The sequence below is a fragment of the Cydia fagiglandana genome, chromosome 3, assembly GCF_963556715.1.
Source record: "Cydia fagiglandana chromosome 3, ilCydFagi1.1, whole genome shotgun sequence".
Lineage (NCBI taxonomy): Eukaryota > Metazoa > Arthropoda > Insecta > Lepidoptera > Tortricidae > Cydia > Cydia fagiglandana.
This window is the reverse complement of record NC_085934.1, coordinates 6,898,439-6,925,382: the sequence shown is the minus strand read 5'-3', so window position 1 is coordinate 6,925,382 and position 26,944 is coordinate 6,898,439. Positions and strand designations below refer to the sequence as shown.

At 40.0% G+C, this 26,944-nt stretch overlaps 2 protein-coding genes across 2 annotated transcripts in view; one reads left to right on the top strand and one right to left on the bottom strand.

Moving 5' to 3' along the window:
* The first annotated feature begins 1,798 nt into the window (after positions 1 to 1,798).
* LOC134679928 (putative phosphoenolpyruvate synthase) lies at positions 1,799 to 25,817 on the top strand. The gene is made up of 23 exons (XM_063538875.1): positions 1,799 to 2,087; positions 3,100 to 3,360; positions 5,243 to 5,411; positions 6,049 to 6,159; positions 9,186 to 9,285; positions 10,173 to 10,309; positions 10,639 to 10,766; positions 11,867 to 12,028; positions 12,740 to 12,918; positions 13,444 to 13,592; positions 13,993 to 14,268; positions 14,925 to 15,072; positions 15,722 to 15,988; positions 18,830 to 18,961; positions 19,236 to 19,385; positions 19,824 to 19,988; positions 20,649 to 20,868; positions 21,612 to 21,853; positions 22,218 to 22,372; positions 22,935 to 23,162; positions 23,503 to 23,692; positions 24,019 to 24,136; positions 24,556 to 25,817. Exons 1-23 carry the CDS (start codon positions 1,976 to 1,978, stop codon positions 24,702 to 24,704), a joined length of 3,948 nt encoding a protein of 1,315 aa, XP_063394945.1. The 5' UTR covers positions 1,799 to 1,975; the 3' UTR covers positions 24,705 to 25,817.
* LOC134679929 (uncharacterized) overlaps positions 24,559 to 26,944 on the bottom strand; it is a 14,895-nt gene continuing 12,509 nt past the window's right edge. Inside the window, exons 11-12 of the mRNA XM_063538877.1 lie at positions 26,231 to 26,457; positions 24,559 to 24,684 (exon numbers count right to left, since the gene is read on the bottom strand). Of these exons, the coding sequence (XP_063394947.1) occupies positions 24,666 to 24,684; positions 26,231 to 26,457 (246 nt within the window). The 3' untranslated portion in view covers positions 24,559 to 24,665. The remainder of the gene's footprint in view (positions 24,685 to 26,230; positions 26,458 to 26,944) is intronic.

The window sequence follows — 26,944 nt, the reverse complement described above, 5'->3', positions numbered from 1 at the left end:
ATATGGTCAGATGGGTCACAATAAAATGTAGTTAATTAAGCGAAAGCGACATTTTTTCGTGAAAATAGTAGGTAGGTACATTTTTAGGGTTCCGTACTTCAAAAGGAAAAATCTGAACTCATAATACCACGAAGATACAAGAATCGACGACCATCCCAAATTTACAATGTAGTCAGATGGGTCACAAATAATGTAGGTACTTAAATGAGAACGCGAGCGTAGCGAGCGCGAATTTTTTTCGAGAAAATAGTAGGTACTTATTTAGGGTTCCGTACTTCAAAAAGGTCTTGACATGACAGAGGGCGGCAAAATCGACAAATTATGCTTGTTATTTAAATATTACAAATAAATTCTGGTCTACCCTATCAAACAGCACATAAAATATTTTATTGAACCAAATTTGCCGCCCCCTAAAATCTGCCGCCCTAGGCTTCAGCCTACTCAGCCTAGTGGTAAATTCGGCACTGGGTAACCATGGTAACTCCAGGTTTAACCGGTTAACCCCGGGTTATTAGGATGGTGCAAGTGACCCTTAGTGTCGCATTAGTTACTATGCCTACCCAACTTAGGAGTAATAAACGAATTAATTTACTTATGAAATTATAAACTTGCTTTGTAACATTGATGTAAGATTGTTAGAACTTATTATATATTCTGCTGGATTTATATTTATTTTATCGTAACCAAAATATTTACAGGACTATATTAAATTGTTCTTGTTTTTTGTAAAAAATGACCGAATATTATTTACTTCCAGTTTTACTCCAGCCTTTATCATCCAATGATATTGAATTTATTTATATACTTCTTACTTCGTATATTGTACCCGTGGGTAAAAGAAAAATTCTTCTCGTATCTTATATCAGGGCTATAACCGCGAAAATAGAAGTTCGCAAGGTTCGGGCATTTTTCTCTGTCACTCTAATTACGCCTTCATTGGAGTAAAAGAGGAAGATCCCCGCAATTTGCGAATTTCGGTTCTGGCGGTAGCCCCTCAATTCCGTTCATTGGACCGTTCATCTTCCCAGAGTGACACAAGCCTACGTCACAATAACATTGCCACTTTATATAGCGCTATCGCATATTATCATATAGCGCTGTCGCATGATGACGTAGGCTTGTGTCAGTCACGTGACCACAAAAAGACGGGAAGAGAGTACCAGGCGGAGTATATTATTATACCATGATTGGTTGAAAAGCATCTGTTGAAAGAAATCTGTATGGAACTGTAAATACTCGTATGCGTCTTTATTGTTTCAGTTTTCTTCATCTTTAAAATAAGTTTTCTTGACGTAGGATTTGGATGAACCCAGTGAACCCACCCACTTAATAAATAATAGGTACCCACCTACCCAAAATACCTATTAGGTACCTAAGTACTTACCTACCTAATATATATCGTATTACTAAGCACTACGATTGAAATTTAGTGAGTATGTACCTATATTTTAAGGCCTATTAGTTGAGTGTGGCCATAAAAAGGTTAACTTACGGCGTTCACTGAATAAGAGATTTCCTTTAGCAGAATTTAATCTTTGTGTTCCTAAAGTGATTCTTGATGAAGTTCATTAGTCTTACATAAAACTAATTTAGAGGAACATAGCGATATCTACGATATCTAAGAATATCTTAACGGTAAGTCATCTTATATCATTATGTTCCATCTATTAGGGATGTGATCTATGCACTATCACGTTAACTTTGTTTACTTATATTCTTATTAACTACCTACACGTAACGCTAATCCGTCCTCAACCTAACGGCCCAATAGAATTGCAGCAGTTGTTTATCGTCCGGCGTGACAACATTTAAATCCGATCGGTGCGGCCGGCTGCGCGGTCGCTTACAAAAAAACGCGCTCCCGGATTTTGACGACCAACTTTATCAAGAGATAAAAGTGATGATGATAGATTAGTGGGTCAGACATTAAAAATAATAAGTGATTGTATAATTGGTGCGATAGAAGTAAATCGACATGATTCTCTTCGATCTGTTATTATCAGCCGGTTTAACTACGGCGGCATTGGTGTCGTATTTGTTATTATTTAGGAAAGCATCAGCAAGAAAAGGACCCTACAGATCACCAGGTCAGTTTTTAATACTATATGAGTTTATGATTTTTTTCCAGGCGTGTTGGTTTTTAATGTAGGTAGGTATTACGTACCTAGATGCTAAGGATAGTTAATTATTTGCGCAATTTTTGCAACCGACTCTGTTGTATAAAGAGTTCTCAAGAAAAAAACAAAAGTGTATTTATAAAACATGCTCTCTTATGCCAATAAATATAGAAAGTGAAACCGGGCAAGTGCGAGTCGGACTCGCGCACGAAGGGTTCCGTACCATAATGCAAAAAAAAAAAGGTCACCCATCCAAGTACTGACCACTCCCGACGTTGCTTAACTTTGGTCAAAAATCACGTTTGTTGTATGGGAGCCCCATTTAAATCTTTATTTTATTCTTAGTTGTTATAGCGGCAACAGAAATACATCATCTGTGAAAATTTCAACTGTCTAGCTATCACGGTTCGTGAGATACAGCCTGGTGACAGACGGACGGACGGACAGCGAAGTCTTAGTAATAGGGTCCCGTTTTACCCTTTGGGTACGGAACCCTAATAAATTAATAACACTTACTAATATCAAAGTTTAAGTAGATATAAGAAGGAAGGTAGGTACTAGGTGTTTAGAACGTAGACATTCTAGGTTCTAAACTAAATTGTAATGAGATTTTCTTATCTCTATGAAAAATTGTCACTGACCTTTTTAATAATGTAATAAGTAATGGTTGCTAAGCGAAGCGTCACATTATCTTTAATCGTTTTCAGATAATACTTTATACTTTGATATCTTAATTCTTAAATCACCATAGGTACATTGTTTTCCCGCAATGCAATTACCTACAACACTAACATAAGAATTTAAAAAAAATACCTGGATCAAGCAATATCTATGTTTTTGATTCAAATACGAAACATCTTTTGCTAAATAAACGGTTAAATAGTAGCTAAGCTGAGCCTACCATCTTACCTAAAATGACGAATCAACTCTATTGAAGTAATAGTGTCTACTCTCAGGTATTTAATAATTTTGTGCCGCACAGGATGGAATTACTACCTAAAGCTGGTCTGCGCGCGGTGGGCTGTCAGACGATGGAAGTCCCGAAGAAAGGCCACATCCATAACAGAAGACTCGCCACTTCCCACCCACACGGCCGAGGACCTAGACAGCATCAGCATCAAAGCAACATCACCACAGGGACCCACCGTGTTACTAGGAATACGCAAAATGGCTGGAAAAAAGCCGTTAGCAGAAATCACTCTCCACGTGAAGCTAGCGGACGGGAGCGCTTACAAATTACTACGTAAGTCGACCTTGGTACTATGTCACGGATAAATGAATGCGCGGTCTTCCATATCTATAACCTTGACTTTTATAATTGTAAGTAAGCTAAACGTAACTAGGCACAATCAAAATAATCATGCATGTCACATTAAGTCTCAGATATATCGCTTGTTTTTCCTTGTTTGTTAAAATCCTAGTGGGTATATACTTGGCTGCACTTTTTAACAGCACATATTGTTGTTCACGGGAAGAATGTCTTGAATTCTGTAAAAAATCAGTGATGTTCTGATGTTGTAATGAGGTCCTAAGTAGGTACTTCGACATCCCATTATTTATGCTATATTCACTACGTGCTTGCTACGATCCAGAATCTAAATTCAGGGCGATTATTACGTTAAGGCAACAGTAGATAAGATACGATTAATATTTTCTGCATTGCTGCAGTTCTTACTTATTTAATGGATGTCAGTTTTTCGAGTTTTACCACCTATACCTCGAATAATTACTACTTACTTATACTACTACTTACTTACTTACTCCGCAGATAAAACTGCGCATTTGCTATACTTCGTTTTTTTTAGCATTAGAAATAAGGTAAACAATTTTGATGTGTCTTTTAATTGAAAAACACATTTTAAAAATAAGTTACGGCAAATATGTAACAATTATGAATCTAATATGATCATTTATATTCTTCTGCTTTCATAAGTAATAGTTATTGATTTTTAAAAAGCGTTTTTCAATTAAAAGACATGCCAAGATCGCTTACCTTGTTTCAAGTTCTTTCTAATGCTAAAAAAACGAACTATAGGTGACATCACGTTCGTATGACCATATTGAGTTGACCGTGGTTGACCATCAACTGGGCTAGACATGAACAAACAGCTACCAATTGATATCGGGAGTGGGGGAATGAAATAAACAACCAATTTATTTGAAAACGCCGGAGACAGAAGTGTCATAATTTCGGCAATTACTTGACATTTATTTGTAGGAACACGGGACTAAATTAGGTAGGTACCTAAGTACCTATAGAGCTAATAGAAAATATTCTGTTTTTGGATATTAAGGTAGGATGTTGCAAGCTGATTTTCAATGGGATTTCATTAGCTACTTAATAAATTTAATGAAGTCAAATGATTTCTATTAGATAGTTTAATTAAAGGATGTAGGTAAATTCAAAGTCGGCGAGGCCTATCAGTTGCAAAATAAATGGCAGATTTAGCGAAGCGAAAAAAAACGTTTTGGACTGCAATAAATATCGATGAAGTCGAAAGTGTCAGGTACCTACCACATTGTTTTCGTCGAGGTCATTCGCAGGTCGCAGTCAAGGTTAGTAGTACCAGGGTAAACACTGCCGTAATAATCGTACAGGAAATTGCAGCATTCATTGATTACCACTAAAGGTAAATTTTATCTACTATTAAAAGGTGTTTAGAGGAGTTACTAAAAGATACTGACAATAAACTATTATTCCTCGATAATAATAAAGCTGTATAGCCAGATAGCCACCAACAGGTTATGGTTATTAGACGCTTTTTGTCATTCACTAGCAAAGACGTAATCTTAGATGCGGCAGACCGGAACCGGTTAATGTAACCATACCCACGTCGAATCGTCATTACCAATCCCACCCGTTAGGGTGACCATTTAATACCCTATTCTATAAAAAAATATCTAAACGAATAAATAGGTGCTAAGCGTATTGCTACTTTACGTATACCTACGTTCCGTTTCCTGGATGTTACTGTACTGGGTACTGACTACTGTAATAACCCTTTGCTACTATATATATTTTAAGAACTGCTTATTTTCTCATTCTCGTTTGTTGTTGTGTTGTCAATATTGGGTACCAACCAAGCAACAAATAGTAAATAATATATTTTTTACTGTTACTACAGATCACCCAGACACTGCAGTGGGAGCTTGGGAGGCCGCCGATGGAACGTGGCACGCAGGAGGCCTGAAGATACAAGTGCTAGAGAGACACACACGCCTGAGGATCATCTACAACGGCCTCGTCACTAAAGTTGGTGACAACACTACACATCACGCTAAGTTCAATGCCCTGTAAGTCAATATTACCAAGAAAATAAAGGTACCTACTATATTTCGTCAGGTGACAAGCAAAAGTCACTAATTAGTCTAATTACTAAAAAAAAATCGACCTTCTATTAGTACTAATATGGTTCACTATGGCTATGAACTTGTGGTGGTACTTAGTGACTTTTGCTAGTCACCCGACGATTTGATCACCACAATGGTGATAGCTTAGGATTCTGTAGTAGAGGAACAAAGTATCTTACTTGTTTTTTTTGTTTAAAAAATAATCTAGATAGACAGTAATAGACACCTTGCGATATTTGCAAATTGACAGGCTTTGCCACTTTCTAAAAACATTTATGCCAAATACTCGGCCCAATGGTCTGTAAATGCTGTACCTACCTCTCGCCCCTGAGAGTGGCTTTAAATAGTTACTTTTACCACACCAACTCGTAAACATATAAAGGTTCGGTTTCAAAAATGAGAAAGTTGCGTTTTATCCAAAAGAGTGGCAAAGTAATTTTATGCAAATTTCGAGTTGTTTCCTTATGTTGGAGACCGCAATATAATTACGCGCGTGCGACAGAGATAGGAAAAGGCGAGTCAATGTACGATATTCTTGGTGCTTAGCGTCCTTACTTTATTATTATATATTTTGTTATAGTTGGATGGCGGCGTCGAATCCGGTGCGGCATCCCGAAGACTGGAGCAACGAGTTAGCGGCCGAAGCGCTCGCGCTCGAACCTTGGCGGGATGGGGACTGGCCCAATATTTTGTGAGTGATAGTATTTAAACTAATCGTATTACCGTACATTAACGGACTTTAATTAATTCAGTGATCGGGGATTTCTATGCCACACCGCGGGATATCAAGTCGAAATGGTAATATGGATACGCCGCTTGGCCCGCGATAGGAACAAAACTGTTCGAAAAGTAAACGCTATTTCGGTGTTGGTAATTCGTTTATAAAATAAAGGACTGTAAAAAAACAGTGTTGGTTATGATTTAAAGAAAAAATATTATTCAAAAAAATTATTCAAAAATGTTCCTATAAGTACATATATTAATAATTTACGTACGTACGTATTTCTATTTTAACAGTTATGTCGGGATGTTGTTTGTCATTAAGACACGTGGTATTTTTGCACTTAATAATATAATGAGTGCAAAAAGCAGCTGCAGTGCGGTTTGTATTTACAATGTCATTCTACGGTGCTAATACTTAGTAGATAAGATAAGCGTTTGAAGAAGTGATTCAGTCGGCTTAGATAATGCATGATTAATTGATTAACAGTAACATGCCAAAACACTCTCCTATATCGCACACGAATCCCGGAATCCCGCGGCATATCCATACTAGCATAATGAATGATTGAGGTCATTCACCTCAAGTGGCATAGAAATCCCCGATCACTGTTAATTATTGAGCCATTTAGGCTTCAAGCTTTGGTTGTCGATACTATGGTCCATGATACTATCTTTATGAAATGTCCAATGTAAAGTTAACCCTAAATGGCCCAACAAACTCCGTACCTACATATACATTATATATTAAAAACTAAGTAGTGATTTTTAAAATCAATGGCTAGACTACAATTTAGGCAAATTCTGAACTTTATTTATATCCCAAAGTGAACTAAAACATACATATATAATCACATATATATAAATCTCAATTATTTACTAGCTAAGTTACGACGCATATTCTTAATATTGTGGAAGGTACTTGGCTCTCATTTTATTGTTTTATGTTTTTGGGGGTTTATATTAACACAAATTGATCAGGGCATAATTCAATTTAAATTTTGATTATCAGAAGATTGACCTGCAGGTGTTTGGACCCTTATCACTCATTTATTCAAACAATCAACATGTAATTTGTCAAGATAATGGAATACCGAAGTTTATCGCTTAATCAAGGATATGGTTGTGTAGTTTTACCTATTAAGAATGTAATTATTTGTAGGTATTCCTTAAGAGCCCATCAACGTGCACACTAGCGCCACGCCACACAATCTTCTCTTCTTCTTCCTCGCGTTATCCCGGCATTTCGCCACGGCTTATGAGAGCCTGGGGTCCGCTTGACAACTAATCCCATGGTTTGACGTAGGAACTAGTTTTTACGAAAGCGACTGCCATCTGACCGACCACGCCACACAATCTATGCGTCCAAAATTAAAACGGCCGTGTTTGTTTTGAGGTCCTATTATATAGTTCGACGAATCCATCAACATAACAATTAGTATGATGTATTCAAAAGGTACTTCAATATACAATACAGTACGTAGCGGCCCCCTCTTTTAAATATCTGTCGTAAAATTTAAATAATCACGATTAATCAGCAATGGCGCTAGTGTCCATGGACCGTTGATGGGCTCTTAAGACCCCTGGGAATTGCTTCAGTGAGTGAGGGTCAAAGTGTCCAAAAATAACGTAACACACATTTGTTACCATATGGACGTGTTCCAATATCCTCTAGCCACCCAGAGACCTATAAAAAGGTCTCCTGTTCCATTCTAATTTGAAATTTGTGTTGACAAAATAAAGTTTCATTTTGTTTGGCAAGGTTTGACGTATGGGCGGCTGGAGGATATGTATGGTCACCTTGATCTGCTGATTGTATGAAGGTTCCATTGACAGCGCCAGCATCCGCCATATTACGCTAAGAAGCAAGCGTTTTGGCGCTGCGCGCCGTGGACACGGGTACTTTTGCAGTTCAATGTTTCCATGGAACTCTTGCATATTAACCTTGATTAGCGTGGAATGGTCATTAACACATGACCGAGGATCGTGTGTGTCACTGGATAGTCCACGTTTGAAGTTTATGATGGCCACTGTCCATCGCAGCTCTTACAATAGAGCAATACTTCGAAGAATCCTTCAATTAACTGGAATATTAACCAGCGAGATGTTGATTATAAATAAAAATACTACCAAAGTCATTATCGTGGCCTGGTGCCCTTATATCCGTGGAATTATTTTGTGCTCTGTAAATAGGGATGATAGATTAACAAAGCGATTTGCGTACCTAAATAAATAAGAACATTATGTTGCCAAATTATTAGGTAAAGTAAACAATATTTTACGATTGACAACATATTACGCACATGTCTTTGAGGAAGCAGAGTAATTAATAGGTAGGTAACTATTGATAAATCCTTAGGAATTAGGTTAAGTATCTACGATATGCCACTTCATAGGTAACTGTTGAGTGTTTTATCTGATTGATGTGTAAATAGCATCACTGATAGTTATTATATCATAGTATAAGGCACTGGTCCCACCGCGAGCTAGTAAGCTATGAGCTATCGGCTATAAACACGAACAAAAGATAAGCACTCCCGTGTAAATAAAAGAGACACGGCGATATTTATAGTTACTCGCCCAGCGGTGAGCTATAAATATCGCCGTGTCTCTTTTATTTACACGGGAGTGCTTATCTTTTGTTCGTGTTTATAGCCGATAGCTCATAGCTTACTAGCTCGCGGTGGGACCAGTGCCTAAGGAAGGACAATAACTGTTAGGTAAGATATATTTTCGTATCTCTGAAGCAACTTCCTCAGCATTAGTATCGAGCAATATACTTATAATAGAATGAGGACCACCGCAAATTTCGTCTAGAGTCGGATCAAAGCTGACTCGGCACAGATTTTGCAGTGACCATGGAAGAGACACCAATAAAACATCAAAATATGATATATGTTTTAGACGAACTCTTCTTGTTTAAAAACATAGACGGGCTTTTTTACGTACTTGGAGCATAAAATAACCAGTCACACAACAAACAGAATATTTGTCCAGGGATAGATGGGAAGATGGCAGCTGGTCGCAATGGGGCGTGGTGCAGGGCCGGTTCCAGATCTTCGACCAGGACGTGGCTACTACGAGCGAGTACTTGCAGGTAACGAGAAAGTTCCTATAGTCTGTATCTTTAGGTATTTAAATGAAACTAAACTAACAATTTGTACATTTTCGGGTAGTTAATTAATACTTATAACATTTATTGGTTAACCGACCAATTACAAAACCGCCTGGACCAGTCACTGAACGACCTGACTTTAACCTACATTATTTGATTGTGTAATGTTTTCATCTACCCTCAACTGGCTTAAGGGGTCATCCATTAATTACATCACACGTTTAGGGGGAGGGAGGGGGTCAAGAAAATGTGACATATTGTGACATGGGGGAGGGGGGAGACACAAACTTTGTGACGTCACTTTAACTTCATCAGTAACCGAAAATGTATTTAAATTATTTTATTCGCTGTACATTTAAATAACAAGTTTTAAAAACGATAATCGTTTTTATTCGTTTAATTTTCTTTCCTAAGCAGTTTTGGGTTATAAAATTACTAATATTTATGTCGTCAAAAATATTTTGATAAAATATTAATAATACTTAGGTACTTACTTAATTCGATTTGGCGATTTCGTAGAAAAAATGTGACGTCACACTAGGGGGGAGGGGTTTGCCAAATGTGACCAAGTGTGACAAGGAGGGGGGGAGGGGTCAAAAAACCTAGAAATTCGTGTGACGTAATTAATGGATGACCCCTAAGGACCACTTGAGGGTAACTACCATTTGATTTATATAGGATAAGGCTCTCGACAAAGGTATACTGACATTACTGACGATCTAATAAATAATAATATATATTAGTAATAATTTTAGCAAACATTCGGTGGATGACATTGGTAAGTGGTCCGCTATAGTAGGTATCTATCATGGGATGAACCTTATATTAGACATTGGGTGTATTTTAAAGCATATTCTGACGATCTGCAGGTCCGTGGAGTGAAGGAGCGTAAATGGGCACCGCATGGCTACCAAGGGCTGAGGAGGACGGTGGACATAATGGTAGCGGCTAAAGATGGTACCGCCGTACAGCTTAAAGCGGTGTCTTACAAGAATGTTTTGACGCAGTGAGTTAATCGGTGATTTTTCTCAATTGGGAAGAGGTTTACTCAAGTCTTACTTCTTAAAACTGAATATGAATTACCTATCGTATAAAAAATATTGATTTAGTAATCTTCATAGGGTCGATCTTAAAAACAATCCTGTGTCTTCTTTTCTGTAAAAAAAATGATACTCAGAACTTCAAATTAGTTATTTTTAGTAATTTAATAATACTACTTACTATATAATATTTATTCTTAGTAGTGCCGATATTCTGCATTGCTAGTTTGATGGAGATTAAATCGAGCAAAAAATCCTTATTATACAATACAAATTTAGTAAATTTTCTTTACAGATGCTATTCTGGGTGTGTCCGGTTTCCGGACTTCCAAGTGCAAAGTATCACGGCCACCGATTTCGTCATGTCAGACTTTTGCGAGCTACCGGTCAGCGTACCGAAGACTTACACGATCAACGTTAGCAGTAAGTTCCATTGGTCGAGGTGTTTTAAATACAGGGTGTTTGGTACATCGTTTGCCAAATTAAAATGGCAGATAGGTTGAGTCATTTTGCTATCTTCCCAGGCCTAGAAATTTTTAATTTGGCGCACATTTTTTTTTCTCTTCTATGCCAGTTTTTCGTAAATTTCAAATTTTTACTTGCATAGTAGTAAAAAAAAACTATGGCCAATTTTGTTTTTCTAGGCATGAGAAGGTAGCAAATGACTCAACCTATCTGCCGTTTTAATTTGGCAAACGATGTACCAAACACCCTGTATAAAGAGTTATCGTATGTATAAAATGATGTATCGGTGGAAATTATAAAGGCCTGAGCACACCGGGTGCGTGTGCGTAGACGATCACATGCACGTTGTAATAACCTATACGTAGATTTCCTTATGTTATGAGAGACGACACACCGCTTGCGTGACGTGTACGTGCGTGGCTCCAACATTTTAGCGCACTTGCACAAAAAAATAAGCAAGCAACTTCGATCTTCGCGATGAACTAGACTCACAAATTATTTTTCTCAAAAATGGACGGCAAAGTCGACTTTGCCATCTAAAAAATAGGTCGCGAAGCGCGGAGTTTATGGTCAGTCAAAAATTAAAAAGTTAAAAACATTGCAGTCTCGATTTTAGGACTGCAATGTTGCATACAAATTCCATTATTTGTCGAGATCCAAACTTTTTAAAAGTTGAAATGGCCATAACAAAAGAAGGCACAGGCCCATGAAACAGCCAAACAGATGATTAGTACCGCGACTATTTAGCTGTCTCAAATAGGTTGGCGTATTTTCGGCAGAAAAACACACTTCTATTTTTTTATAAAAAAAAATAAAAAGGCGGCAAGGGCTTTTTTCTGTGAAAATATATACGTAAGAATGTTGCTTTTGTAAAATATTTCTATGATATTTATATTTCTAGCACCATTTTTGAGAAAAGCACTATATATGACTCGGCTGGAAGGCTACTTGCTGGCTTCGGATTCAATTAAACGGACTCCCAAGGTCGTCCGTTTAAAACGAATCCTCAGCCTGCAAGTAGCTACTTCCGAGCCTCGACAATAATGTACTATTTTCAGCAAAGAAGAGGGACCTAAAAGTAGTGATACGGATCAACTCTGAAGGCGGACAGTTGTTCAGCGGTGTGCCGTATCAGCAAGAGATGGTGTATCGCACGCTGGTGGTGGAAATCAACGGGGAACCCGGCACGGGGATTCTGGAGATGGGCTACCAACCGACAGGTCAGGATCGAGTACTCTTAGAATTACCTACATTTATAATATACAACAAACCATTTCTTCTTGTACACTTTGTACAGTCAGTAGCAGAAGTTGCTAAGTGGGCGAGGGGTTCAAAATGATTTTGATGCGACTTTATTGTTAAGAGAATAAGAGAGCGTCAAGATAATTTTGAACACCTTGCCCGCTTAGCAACTATTGCTGCTAACTGTACAAGAAGAAATGGTTTGATAGAACACACTCCACAGTGTTGCTGCACCTCATGTAACTTACGATTCTTTATATAACAGACCTTAATGACATTCGATGTAGACGAAACATAGACCACCAGTAAAATAAATTTAAATTTGTCTTTTTTCGAAATTATTTTAATTGACTGTTTTTTTTTTAGCACAGACAGTGCAATTGTTATTTAACCTCTTGGACGCCAATGACCGATATATATCCGAACCGCAGGTCCAACGCCAAAGATGGAATAATCGGTCACAAACCACAGAGCAACATTACGTGCATATGCATAAAGTTCAATTTCAGTTTTGACACTTCGGTTACGTGGCGTCCGAGTGACAGCTTTTGTGTTTGACACGGCGTCGAAAAAATTAAAACGTCCAACCTCTATGAAATTATGACGTTTAAATAACACTTGCACTGTCTGGGCTATCAAAATCGCTGCCAACTTAGCTTGTAACTATATTAAAACATGGTATATTTCAGACATAAGAGAACCAGCTGTTCGGCTCGCCCCGGCGCGCGCCCTCAAATGGCTCGCCGCGAGCGAAGTGGGCCCGGCCTCGTACTGCGCCCCCTTCGAGTCTCCAGTGGCGTCCTGCCCGGAGTATGTCGGCGGCAAGGGGGCTTCGCTGTCGCTAATGGTGTCCATGCAGGATCAAGAGGTGATTCATGATGAAATGTTTTCTTGAAATTTTATTTTTATTTTGTATTTTTTTTATTATGAATGGGCTTACTCATGGCCACAGACTAGCTGAGGCGTAGACGTGGCCTACGATGGAGCGAGCTCGCCCAGAAGGTGCCTGTTCACTCTTGATTTGAAGGTTGTTCCTTTAACATTATTCAACATTTAAAGTAAATGTTTCAATGTTGGATACTGTCCCAATAGTTGCTACCTTTAATTTAATTCCACTGCTATCTTCTTCTACTTCGTAATATGTGACACGAATTACCGATTTATTTAGGAAGGAATATCTGATTAATGCTTATCAGTCCTCGATGGATTTTTAAACTCCTTGTCCAGTCACGTCTAAACACATCGATATGATAAGTCTCAAAAATATATATACACGAGTTTATTGCCCATATATTAAGGTGCAACGTTTGGAACTTTGTTCGTGTCGATATTTTTAGACGTGACCGTATTTAGATTCGTTGAACAAAGTGTGCTCAGTTCGAGTTATTTTCAGGGTTACAAAGTCCCGCCAGGGTATTGTTTGACCACTAAAGCGCTCGAGAAGCATCTAGAAATGAACCCGAAATTGAAAGCAGCTATTCTAGAAATTGAAAAGGCTGGCGGTGATTACGAAGAGGCACACTTCAAACAAACATGTACTAGGTAAATAAAAGATGAGCCCATAAGTAATAGTGGCGTAAGGACAATCGTACCTATATTATAGAGTAGGTGTGTTAGTTTTCGTCCACTTGACGAAATTTGAATTTAAACCTACATTAGTGCACAAATTTGTACCTATTGCAATCCTTAATGTCAAAACAATATATCTGTCTACATAAAAATGATATTTTGCATTAAGAATATTAAAAATCAAATATATTATTTGCGAATCTGTCAAGTGGACGAAAACTAGAGCATGGACGGAAACTAGCGCAATGACCCTGTGCACGTTAAATATCATAGCTCCACTTGCCCATGTGGCTTGCATGTAGCGTCACTGTCTAAGATCTATAATTGACAAAAAAAAAAGAAATTCATACAATGTAATTACAAACTCTTACAGGGCAGCAGAATTGATAACTGAAACTGAAATAACGGGAGACATTAAAGAGGAAATTCTGAAGGACTTAAATGACTTAAAGGAGAAAGCTGTGAAAGCAGGCTTGGGCCCAGCGCTCCGGTTCGCAGTTCGGTCTTCGGCCGTGGGAGAAGACAGCGAGTCTCTGTCCGCGGCCGGCCAGAATGAGACCGTGCTCGGGTGTACCGAGGAGGACGTGCTCCGTGGGGTGCAGAAGTGCTGGGGATCTATGTTCGCGTTCACTAGCGCTTACTATCGCAGGTACGTGGGCCATACTGAAAGTTTCTGTATTCTGATATAAAAAAAAATATATATATATATATATATATATATATTTTAGTAGTATTTCAACATGAATTCATGCAGTTTTCGAAATTTATTATAGCTATATTACAGACTTAGTTATGTTAACGTCAGATTTTGATTACAATTCCCATTTTAACCAGTTGAATTTGCACAATATTTTTTTAGCTTATTTCCAGTTTTGATTTAGGTTGTTCCTTCTCTATAAACAGGTGACCTTTATACTATGTACAAATCGGCCCAATCGATGCGCTGCCACACACTCTGAAAGAAATGTTTGCATACTCGTAAAAGTTACAAAATATTTGGTCTTATTTACACAACAATTGGCACTTGCGAACTATGTTACACCGGCCGACAGGTCGATTTGTAACAACATAATTTTAGTATATTGATGTTTTTTTGCTTTGCTTTGAGGCCCGTGAGCCTCCCTGGCTGTTTTGTATGTAATATAGACAAACGACAATGTCTGATAAAGTCATAAATATTAACAACGTGCGGCCCGCGTAAAATTTCGGTAACTAGTATATGGCCCTTAGCTGCTGGTTGCCGACCGCTGCTTTAGCCGATCCTACAGATAAAACATACATACATTAGGCTGTATTTTGTTTCAGACAAAACGGCCAGCAATGCCTATGCGGTGGTGGCGTGGTAGTCCAAGCGCTGGTGGCCCCGCGCGCCGCTGGAGTGCTATTCACGAGGCACCCTGCGGCCGGCGACCCATCGCGGCTACTTATCACTGCCAACTACGGACTTGGCGAGGTCAGTATTTCTTTTGTCTTCAAATTTGGTCCAGGCTATAAGTTAAAATCTCTGGCGCTCGCACACAATTGCAGCGTCAGGAGTCTCGGCTCCTTAGTTGACCACATTACACAAACGCGAAGTACTTTTTTAGGTCGGGATGCTCCGAATTAGAGGCTTAAGTCACAGTGGACCGACGCCTTTGATGTTTGCGTAAATGCCGACACCGCGCAAGAACAAGGGTTGTCACAGACTTTTATACGACTGCCCAAAATTTACACTTGACTTATAAGACACACTTACCCTGTAAGTAGTACGGAGCTACTAACAATGGTGGGTGATGTATGCAGCTCGGGTACGCGCGACCCACCTCTCGCCCCTTGCAACCCGCACGATTGCCCTGGCTAGACGGCTTCTTCGATTACTATAAATATTGTTTTATATACTGTGCCAGGCGTGGCTCACTCCGCGATTTCGTCGACAAGTACATCCGTCCTACACCAATTTTGGTGGCTAGCCCGAAGCCGCGCGTGGCGCTGTCGCCACCTAGCGGTCATATCTGTCCTAATCGTAACAGACGCGTTTTGTTACAGAGTGAATCTTCTGTACCTAGTACTATTATTTATTCTGTGATTGTGCTTATAAATGTTAATCTCATTATATTTTTTAGAGCGTGGTATCCGGCGCAGTGGAGCCCGACACGATAACCGTCTCCCGCGGCCGAGACGGCGGCCTCACGATATCCAGCATCGTGCTCGGCTCGAAGTCGTCCCGCGTGTCGGCCGCCGGCGGCGGCGTGGAGACGCAGGCGGTGTCGGAGGCCGAGCGGGCGGTGCCGTGCCTCGCGGAGAGCGAGGTGCTGAGGCTGGCGCGGCTCGGCGAGCGGCAGGAGGAGCTGTGGGGCGCCGGCAGGGATATAGAATGGGCTGTTTGTAATGTAAGTAACCTATTCACTGTAACAGACACCGCATTACGAAGCGTTTACAAAGAGCACGGGGTCACCACACATATGTCCAATTTTAATTGTAAAATGCTACGAATCCAGCAGCATAAGAGAGTTGTATTCTTCGCTATTTTATACTGTAATAACCCAAGAACACACCTAAAGCTTAATAAGTATACGTCTTTTTAAAATTCTCGAGTAGTGGTCCTAATTGTGAGCGCAACTGAAATAAGCGGTCGCTTTGCCATACTAAATTTGTACGGGAGAGCATATGTGTGGTGACCTCGACTGACTTATGTGTTCCGTCTAGTAGTTGAGGTGGTCTGTGCTGTAACCTAGATGCAGGGGTTGTTTGATGTCGACCAAAATATGTCTTTCCGAGAGGAAAATTAAACATCGATGCTGGCTTCTTATATAGGGACTTCTGGTGAGAGTCAGGATGGCGGGGGTACATAAACAAATGGAGCTGCGGTATACGTCAGGAATGAGTGCTAGCAATGTGCCAAATGTGCGCCAAAATTGGAGCAATGTGCTCTTTAAACCCCAGAGATATTTAAGAAATAAATGACGCCCGCCACCCTGACGTCAGGTTGGCGGGTGCATTTCCAGTTATATAAGGCCTGATTCGAAACAAATTTGACAAATTCAGAGTGATTTTTCTTGGATATTTTCTAGCTTACTTTATATATACACTACGACATTATAATTATCAGAATCACAAAATTATTATACCAAAAAATTTTTTTTTTATCAATTCTAAGATGATCAAAAAAATCAAATAAACGCCGCCGTCTTTTTAATTAGGCGCCAAATTGCTGTCAAAAACTTGATAAGTATGGAAGAAACTTGCACATAACTAATTTCCAACATAACCTGTTACCTAATATTATACCAATACTGAAAGGTAATTTCATTGCAATATCCATGAAACAATGAGGATCTAGACATATCTTCAAATATCTGGCGTATCAGGAATTTCGTCGATGTGGTGTCAGTTACCGGGCATTGGTTACTTTTCGACAGAGAAATCGACACCAACATCACTAAAAGAAACGGTTCGCAGCTTTAGTTTAATAATGCGGATTTCCAATATTACTTTGATAATATTTGGAGATGATCCACGATGTTTATGAGGCAATCAGCATGCTTAAGCCAGTACCCTCGAAATCGGACCAAAAAACTTGATTCAACAAAGTCCCACAGTATTGACCTATTGAACGGTATGGAGTGGAGTGTCCAAGGAATTAGTTCGTTAAAACAACAAAAACTATATGCAATATAATATTTCAAAATAAACATTGTTCTTGATAGGACTCAAACTAAGAAACTGTCAAAAAACACTGTCGGATGTATGATGGAGGGCATACAACAAAACTAACGACAGGAGCGGGAAGAAATGGAAAATGATGAATTTATAGGTGAACCAGGATCTATTGAGGGTGCGCCATGTTACGGAAATTTGTTGGTACTAATTTCTAGCAATGGCAACAATTTTAATAATAGACAACATCTACCCTCTATGATAGTTGTCAATATTGACAATGTAAACATTGCTTTGTCTAGTTTCGTGTGAATTATTATTAGACTGCCATAATCATGCCGAAAGTTTTAGATTTTACGGAGAAAAAAGTTGTAAATAGTGTATATAGTTATTTATTGGCAAAAAAACGTGCGGGAGATACATTTCTTCCATTAGAAAACATAACGAAATTAGCATCTGAATTGACGGGTAAGTTTCAAACTTATGGACAAATGTCACTATAGTCAGGTCGTCACGATTTGGTTGATGTCTTGTAATAATTTGATTTGTGTATTAGGTGTATCGCATGCATCGGTATCACGGATTGCTAGCGAAGGGCGTAAGGGCGGAATTAAACGACCAAACCTAAAAAAAAGAAAACAAAAAAGGAAATAGATTAAAACTCTTGCGTTACTTACTTTACGCTTACTTGACTTTACTTTACGCTATTCATTTTATCTAAATCGAGTCAGCCATTAAAGCGTAATAACCGAAGAAATATCCAAACATCAAACTTCGCACTTATTAACGTTGTCGGAATAAAACAAAAATCATCTGCCAATTTCCATTGTCCCCACTATACAAATTGTTGCTATATAAAATTCAAAACGAGCGCCCTCTTGACAACACTCCCAAAGTTCTGGTTTACCTATACTTATAAATAACAATTTTTAAACAAATTTTCAATAAATTATGGAAAAACAAATCTTGATTCAGCTAGCTTCAGTACCATTAATAGGGTTTTCAATTTGGCAGATTGAATTCGAATCAGGCCTTAGTTCGTATTTTTAGCATTAGAACGAAATTGCAAGAAGGTAAGCGATCTTGACATGTCTTTTAATTGAAAAACGCTTTTTAAAAATCAAAAACTTCTTATGAAAGCAGAAGAATATAAATGATCGTATTAGATTCATAATTGTTGCATATTTGCCGTAACTTATTTTTAAAATGTGTTTTTCAATTAAAAGACACATTAAGATATATATATACCTTATTTCTAATGCTAAAAAAACGAGCTATAGCTAATGGCTGCCTACTCAAGGGTGAAAGTACTGCGTAAGGTTAGTGCTCGCAATGTGCTTCCACATGTATGTATGAAGCACAATCACATTCAGAGAGCGTGACCTTACACGGGCTTCAAGAGCCTTAGCAGTGACATTGAGTTGCCAGTCTTAACATATTATTTACCTATGACGTTGAATAGTTTTTGATGTAGGTACGTATTTGCAGTCAGCTGTTTATTGTTTGGCATTATGTCTTGTAATCGTTTTTGGTAAATGTGTGAATAATATAACATAGTTATACAATTTGTGCAGGATGGTATCTACCTGCTTCAAGCTCGACCCATCACATCTCTGGAGCGGTGGACGGAAGAGGAGCTACTGCACGAGATGGACTTCCCGATCATGTCGGATGACGAGCTCATCACCTTCGCCAACACTGGCGAGGTAAGGTGTCACATTTGTGCAGGATGGTATATCTACTTCAAGCTCGGCCCATCACATCTCTGGAGCGGTGGACATAAGAGGATTTATTTATACCACTCATCGATTTCATAGGAGTACTATGACTACAGTGTGGAACACAATTTAAATGGTTAAATGCCAATGGTTGAATGGTTGAGTCTTGTATTCCAATTTTTTGTCTTAAGCAATTTAAAGAAATTGCAGTTTTAGACACTTTTGCCGTTGAAAAATTTAATTATGGTTATGTTGTTACCAGGTGTTACCTAAGGCGCTGTCGCCGCTGAGCTATGACGTAATGTTGCAACCGCTACAGAGAGCCATCGATTGCATGATCGGCAACAGCGAAGGCGGGTTCGACCAGATCATCGTCGTGACACACAGCCGCTGCGCTATAGCTCTGTATAACGTGAGTCCTTTATTTACTATTGTCTTCGATTACCGCGTTATTTAGGGTGGTATTCCAGCTTTCCAATTTCTTTGTCCAATGTGTATGTGTGTGTATCAGTCTCTCATTAAGCAAAATGTGATTGAGTATCACATTAAGCAAAATGTGATTGAGTATCACATTTTGCTTAATGAGAGACTGAGACGCAATGAGATTGGGCATGTGGCATACCACCCTTAGGGCTCATTTAAATTGTTGAACATCTTCTGGTCTTAAGGGGCCCTCTGATTACATTACTGATGGCCCTCTGGTTCGCCGGACGATATCACGGACGACGACAAAATTTGACAGCTCCTAACAACTGCCAGGCTGATATAGTCCGGCGAACTCGTAATCTGTACGCCCCTTTATAGTTTCCAAAAAAAAGATATCATTGAAACCACAGACTTGTTGTTTCAGTCTATATACAAAAAGGTATCATCAGAAATCGACGTGGGCACCCGCATGATCGAGATGGCAGTTCACGGCCACAAGGTGGCCGACGACCGTATCTTCAGCGTGGCCTTGCACCGCCGGAAACCCCAGTGGACCGATAAGCCCTCCATGATCATCAATATGATTCGGGTAACCTACCTTATCCTGTATGTAACAAGGTTTAGTTTGGTATGACAAAGTGACCGACGACTTTATATGTATTTTTAGCCCTCTGCACCGCCGGAACCGCACCGGACTGATATAAACCATGTGATCACGTGACTAAAACCACGAATCCATGAATTGGGTAAAAGACCCTATTCTGTATAGCACAAGATTCAGTTTCTTCTGCTGTATGTTTGGTATGACTAAGTGGGCGACGACCATATATTTTTAGCGTACTGCACCACCGGAACCGCACCGGATTGACAAGCCCGCCGTGATCCATGAATCGGGTCAAAAGACCCTATTCTGTATAGCACAAGATTCAGTTTTCTTTGCAGTTTCTGCACGATACGAAACGTCTCGAAACGTTCGACGAAAGCGTCTTCAGTATACCGATCACCTTTGATCGGGAATTACTTATTGTTTGACAAGGTAGCCTACGGCAGCCCCTTTAGCGTGACCCTGTATGTCCCAGGTTAACGAATTTATAACTTCCACAGCAAGGTTCAGTTTTCTTGGAACATACCTTCCATAATAGACGCTGACATGACCGTATCTATAGCGTAGCTCTGTGCACCTTAACACAAGTTGTGTATTGGTTAAAGTAGTTTTCTTATCCATTCGCTTTGCCATTTTCTTTTCCAGGACTTACTGTTCACCAAATGGCACATGAACGATACGATCAAGAAGGTGGACCGTATGACCATCGACTCGTTCCAGTCCGACCGGCCCGAGGATTACCTGGCGGCTTTGCTGGATGTAGACCAAGATATGCGACGGTTCTCATTCAACCACATGAGCACTAGCGCTGCGAGTTCAGCTAGCCAGTTTATTGCTATGACAGTGCTGTTGGAAGGGGGGCAGGGTATGTAAATTGTAGTGTATAAGTTTTTACTTCTAGCCGCCAATAAATCAAAACTTTTGATACGTGATAAAGAACTCTATACATGTGGCTTTCCATCACAGAAGGGTCCATATGCTACAAGTGCAATAAGGACCTTTTTATCTGAAATTCCAACTGAAATTCTGATAGAATGGTCCTTATTGCATGCCAAAAGTGGCTTATAGAAAGCCACATAAAGGCCTAGCTTTATATAAGTAGGTAATGAAGACGAAGTATGTAATGTAGTATAATATGGTATCTCATACAAAAACCTATTAGAAATCTCAAATCCTATTAGAAGATAGGATAGGGAATACTCTGGCAGCTCCCCTTCTCGGCTTCTAGCAAGATCTATATAGGGTCTCTCCTGGAACCCAAGGCATTTTACTGCCAATATTCGCCATATTCGGTTACATAGGTATGTACCCGAACTCCGACCCGAGGTAAGTAACCGAATATATTTCCGACGTGGGTTCAATTTCCTAGCTAACTAGCAACAGTGTTTAGCCCATACCGTATTTGTGTGCATCCAAGGCACTTGTCCCACCGCCGACGATAAGCGATAAGCGAGTAGAACGATAAACTAGAAACGAGTGGGCGAGCAGCGAGAAGCGAGTGTTAGCTCCAATAGTTTTGTCGCTCGGCTATAGGCGAGCAGTTGCATATGCATTTGCCCAGTACAATCAATTTCCTTAACTAAAACTACCAACCCAATCACTTTTCAGATTTCACCTCCGAGCAATGCAACGAGATAAGCGTAATCCTCAGCTCAGGCGACGTGTTGTCAGCCGAAGTACCGCACATGCTGGACCGCCTGGCGCGCAAGCTGGGCGCTTCCAGCAAGATCGATGAATTCCGCGCGCAGAAACCTAAGGACGCGCTCGGCTGGCTACGGGATAATCTGCCCGATATTCACAAAGAAGTTATGGAGTTCTTGAACAAACATGGCCATAGATGCATTATGGAGGTAAGTCATTATTTTATATTATCTATATAAGCACGCGATTTACTTACTTGGAAACTCAAATTGAAGTTCATTACTAAAGTCCTTAAGTTTACCTATTAGTTCTTCTGACTTTTCATTATTGAAGTGAAAACTTCTTTAGCGGCGCTGTGCACTTTTTGATAGGGAAAAAAATGCTAAACTCGCGAGAGTGTAAGACGCAAGACGCTTCGTAACGTCGTAAGACGGACACGTGACCTGATCGAAAAACTGTAACAATGTCATTGAGTTTTCACTTCTGCAGGCACTCCCGGAGTGCAACCCGTTGTTTTTTTTCTTGTTCCTGTCTTCAAGCCCGTCATTTGACCACGTATATTTTGGTTGTCAGTTCGACTTGGCGACGAAACCTTGGGCCCTGGTTCCCGATGACCTGATGGAGGTCTTGCAGAACATGCGGCCTCCCAAGGAGCCCGTCAAATCGCACGCTAAGACCGACGCCGAAATCATCGCAGCACTAAAAACACCGAAGAAATCTAGCACAAGGTACATACTTTTATCTTCCGGTTTCTTTGTATCTCTTTGGTAATGCAATCCATAAAAATGTGCTATCAAATCTTTACTTTATCAATTGGCACTAAGTAAAACAAAAACAAACTTATCTATACTTAGTTCGTTTTTTTTAGTATTAGAGAAAATGTTTTTAGCATTAGAGGAAAGGGGAGAAGGGAGGGGAATCTTGATGTGTCTTTTTATTAAAAAAACATTGAAAAACGCTTTAAAAAATTTGTTTATAATATGACTTATGAAAGCAAAGCAATGTAAAATATCGTATATGATTTATAATTTTAACATATTTACTGTGACTTATTGTCCAATGGTGATATCTAATAAAAAGACATGTCAAGATCGCTAACCTTTCTAATGCTAAAAAAACTAACTATAAAACTAAGACTTACATTGTTATAACATCTTTTGCTTCCTTGTAGCCCAAGGAACGCATGAATGAAATGGTGACCAGGAGGGATCAGTCGGATTCCTCCTGGTCACACTGTAACTGCAAATGTATAAATATGTAAATCAAATGTAAATCCGGCGTCCATTACAGGAAGGTCCTAAGCTGGCTTCTACCTCTATGCCGGCGCACCGTGCGGCACCGCGAAGGCACAAAAGCGCACCTAATCCTGGCCATCCACAAGATACGCCTGGCTGTCGAGCGGCTGGGCCAGCTCCTCGTGCGGCGGTGGTTCCTTCCCGAAGCCGACCTGGTCTACTACTTCCGCCGTCACGAGCTGATGGAGTATATCGAGACTAGGAACCCTGATTTGCTTAAAAAGTGAGTACACGAGGTGCAGCACAACGTTATCGTAGCCATCTACATATTAGTACCTGCCACATTTTATTGTTGCCATTTACAAGATACAGGAAGCTGTTCCGCAGCTAGGCCAAAAGTTCATCTAGCTTCTAGCATCTACCCGATATATGGAATCTGGCAATAGTTATCTGACAAATCAGCTACATCACATCAGCCGGAATGTATGTAACGGCCAAATCTTTTTCGCGATTTCGGCGTGGATCCCAAAAGTTATTCAGTATGATCTTTAAAGTCACTATGTAGAGTATGAACGGTGGTTAACTTTTCCTTTTCACCCCGTATGTTTTATGCACATTTACAGAGCCATGCAGCGCTACCAGCATTCCACTGCTTGGTCAAAACTGCGCTTTGCCGAGTTGAACATGGGCTGGCTGTCGCCTCTGCCGGCGGCGAGGCCGCGCGTGGAGGCCGGCGACGCGCGCCTCGAGGCCACGTCGGTGTGCGGCGGCGAGACCATAGCGCGCGCCTGCGTCGTGAAGGATCTTTCGGAGGTATACACTCATCAGTCATCACACTCTACACTACTAATGTCTTATTAATCTTATTATATGCATGCCGTTAAGAGCCAAAACCAAACCTTGGCCAGCGCTGATGAGGTGCTATGCCGATAATTCTCAACATGTGATATCCCACCGCTCCACACATTATCGCCCATCTTTGAGTAAATATGTTACCCTTCTTGATAGTTCTCCATCGTCACTCTTGCCTGTCTAAAAATGTATAAACTCCATTTTTTTTTTTTGGACACTCGTATAGATTTTTTGTTGCGGACGGAAACGATCGAACTTACATCACAACATAACTAATCGTTTTCCAGATTGGACAGCTACAACAAGGAGACGTTCTAATAACTCACTCGACTGATATTGGATGGTCGCCGTATTTCCCTCTCTTGACTGGTATCGTCACGGAACTCGGGGGACTCATTTCACATGGTTAGTATGCGCAATCTTTTAGAAGCTAGTCGTCGGCCTTACGACGCAGAATATGCTTGATTTGATCACAAATATTATTTACCAAACGTGTATTTTGATTACCGTTACGTACGTACTCCCATTGTCGAGCACACCCAAACTAGTTTCCTATAATTACGAGTATATGGTCTCAAATTTACACGAACACCTTTCCGGTCGGTATCGAGAAATCAGCAACGCAATTTCGCTCTTTTTGTACTTGCACTACTTTACCTCCTTTGCGATTGCGATTTGGCGTCGCTAAGGGTGGTGACTTTATTTCAAAATCCAAAAATATCAATTTGTAGATAGGTAGGTACCTATACTTTAGATTCAATTTTAAAATACATACTTAAGTAATATATATTGGAGCCGAGGAGTTAATGGTTGAATGTTCGCAGGGGCGGTGATAGCGCGAGAGTACGGGCTGCCGTGCATAGTGGGCGCGGCCAACGCGACGGACATGTTCCGCACGGGCGACATGGTGCGCCTGTCCGGCACGCACGGCGTGCTAGAGCGCGTCACCGTCGCTAAAGAAGAACACGCCTAGCTGCTGTGACCCCGATATGACTCACGACTTATTTGTTATGTTACTGGACAGCGTTGATCAAGCCTTCTAAGAAGAGAAGACTTCTCTTACGGAAGTAGGGCTGCCATCTCTAAATTCACCGAACCCGGACAATGACTACAAACCCGGACATTTGGCGTAAATCGCATTTTCCCCGGACCAGGCGTGGCTCACTCCGTGATTTCGTAGCTTTGCTGCAGGTAGCTAAAAGTACATCTGTTCCACACAAATTTTGGTGGCTAACCATAATTCGCGCGTGGCGCTGTCGCCACCTAGCGGCCATATCTGTCTTGATCGTAACAGACGCGTTTTGTTAGAGAGTGAGTCTTTTGTACCTAGTACTATTATTTTATTCTGTGCCCGGACGTGTATTTATACGGTTTTTACCTACTTCGTACACATTAAATTCAATAAGGTGTTTCGTCACAATAAAAGACTCATGGGAAAACCCGGACACTTTTTGAAAACCCCGCCCCGGACGCCCTCAGAACCAGGACAAATCCAGGGAAACCTGGACGGATGGCAGCCCTATACGGAAGTTATAAAGTTATAAACGATTACTGCAGTGGGCTTCATCAACTTTAGTACTTATTCTGTATACATATCAGCGTTTTTGAACATGAACCTGTTCCTAGTATGATGGTGGTGTGTGGTGCAGCTAAATGGCACGTCGTGACCAAATAACCGAAGTTAGTTCGTACAAATAATTATGTTAACCGTCGGATTTGTGGCGAAATAGCCCGCCCGAAATGAGATTTTATTATGTGATTTTATAGTTTTATTACCTAATTGTGATAAATGATAATTGTACAATATTATATTATACAGTGTGTTTTTTGCAAAGTTACCTATTTAATGTTTTATTTTTATACAAAGTGATAAACATTTACTAATAAAAAACAGCACCAGGTGGACAGGGTTCTGTAATATTATGTCGAGCCTTAGAAATAATACTTATTGCGCAAATGGTGAGATTTTATATTGTGATTTATTTAATTAGCTATATATTAAGTGTAAAATATTATACCTATTGTGATAATTTATTATAGTGTTTTTAATACTGGATTTTTATAAATTAATATACAAATTATTCATAAAAGATGTGTATATTTCAAAAATTCCCATAGCTAAGAAATCACAAAATATTCACAAAACGCTCACTGGACGTTCACAAGTAATTTCGCTGTGAGCAAAATTATTCATAAAGATTGTATATGTAAACATTCACATTACGTTCACAATTAATTTCACTGTGAGAAAAATTGTCCGCTCCTAGTATTGTTATTAGGTAATCAATTTGTTACCTAGCATTTTTATAGCAATAACTTAAGTTATATTGCATAATTTCCATCGCTTCATCGAAATACAATAAAAATGCGTTCCTAATACTCCGATTTTCCAATCCCCGACTTTTCACCGATCCCGATTTCGCACGTAGCCTGCGACTCCAAACATTTAAATTTCGAAGCTCACTTAAAATTTCTGGATAGTTCACTCCGAAAGATTACGTGTCCGTGTCCACCAAGACCAGCAGGTCGTAGGTGTTGACAGCGAAGGGGCGGCCGAGGATGACGATGTGGCAGCGGTAGTGGGGCGCCGGCACCGCGCCGAGCAGGAACGAGCCGCGGTAGCGCACGCGCCCCACCAGCACGCGCGGCGCCACCACCACCGAACGCGTCGGCACCGACCCGTCCGACCGCCAAGGGATCCACTCCACGTCCGCGTTGCATAGTACCTGACGGAAAGTTCACGTTGGCCAAACTCACAACTTATCCTCTATAGTTCGTTTTTAGGGTTCCGTAACTCAAAAGAAAAAAACGGAACCCTTATAGGATCACTCGTGCGTCTGTCTGTCTGCCGACCAATCCTTTATCTCTGAAACTACTGGGCCTAAAATTTTGAAAAAATACACTATATAGTACTTTACCTATGACAGGAAAACCTATTAAAAATGTGTAGTTAAGCGTGAGTCAGACATGTACGGAACCCTTGGAACGCGAGTGCGACTCGCACTTGACCGGTTTCTTTTTTTATTAGAAAAACGTAAACAATCTTGATGTGTCTTTTAATTGAAAAACACGTTTTAAAAATAAGTCACGGCAAATATGTAACAATTATGAATCTAATACGATCATTTATATTCTTCTGCTTTCTTTCATAAGCATACATCGTTATCGCGGGAGCAAATATAAATTTATTAAAGAAGTGGTAAAACAGACTGC